This window comes from Opisthorchis viverrini (genome assembly GCF_000715545.1).
Source record: "Opisthorchis viverrini unplaced genomic scaffold opera_v5_246, whole genome shotgun sequence".
In the NCBI taxonomy this organism is placed as follows: Eukaryota; Metazoa; Platyhelminthes; class Trematoda; order Opisthorchiida; family Opisthorchiidae; genus Opisthorchis; species Opisthorchis viverrini.
In genome coordinates this window covers 371,045-371,730 of record NW_008751902.1, presented here as the reverse complement: position 1 = coordinate 371,730, position 686 = coordinate 371,045, and the positions used below count along the sequence as shown (strand labels likewise).

Sequence of the window (686 nt, the reverse complement as noted above, 5' to 3'; positions counted from 1 at the left end):
TCCTGGAACTACTGGACTCTCGCAACACAGACCCCAACCTGGAGGATTAGGACTGTGTTCGTCAGACCTCTAACCATTGACCAACCTGGTATGAGTGACTGACTATCGCCGGGACACCACCCAGTATAGCGCAATGGGTCACTGTGGTGCGCAAACCGTTACACCACGGTAAGGTCCAATCTGTTCGTGACAAGAATGGACATTTACATCAGGCAATCTATTCTTGGTTAGTCAAGCATATTGAAGGACACCCCAATCGGATACATCCACGCCGGTAAACATGGGGGCTCGATATCCTAAGCCCGAGTTCAACCATCCCGATGTAGCAGAGAGAGCGTATGAGAAACCTTGGTTTCCCAGTACCAGTACTACCCAATGATTCTGCATTTGGTGCTGTCGTTCGGGATCTCAGCCTTCCGGTCCGAGCTTAAGATGTATACGTGAACGCCAGGGAAGAGCTGGCGGCTGCTTGGAACCAAGTCTTCACAACAGCATTGACGGTTGTGGTTTGCGAGAGTTGGTTGCTCCGCCTCTTTCGAATCCATAGTTTGTGTTCTCAGGACTTTCTCCCCCGGGTATTCACTCGTGGTATACAGCTCCGGTACAACCTGATTAAGACAAGAGTTAGAAGCGCCCGATCACGTAGAAAACTGTGGTCAGTAAGAGAGTTTGGTAGATATTCTGCA

The 686-nt window shown here is 50.0% G+C and overlaps 1 protein-coding gene across 1 annotated transcript in view; it reads left to right on the top strand.

Moving 5' to 3' along the window:
* Positions 1–278, top strand: part of T265_08926 (hypothetical protein) — a gene marked incomplete at both ends in the record, with an annotated part of 7,478 nt that extends 7,200 nt beyond the window's left edge. Inside the window, one exon of the mRNA XM_009174865.1 lies at positions 130–278. Within this exon, the coding sequence (XP_009173129.1) occupies positions 130–278 (149 nt within the window). The remainder of the gene's footprint in view (positions 1–129) is intronic.
* Positions 279–686: the final 408 nt, after the last annotated feature.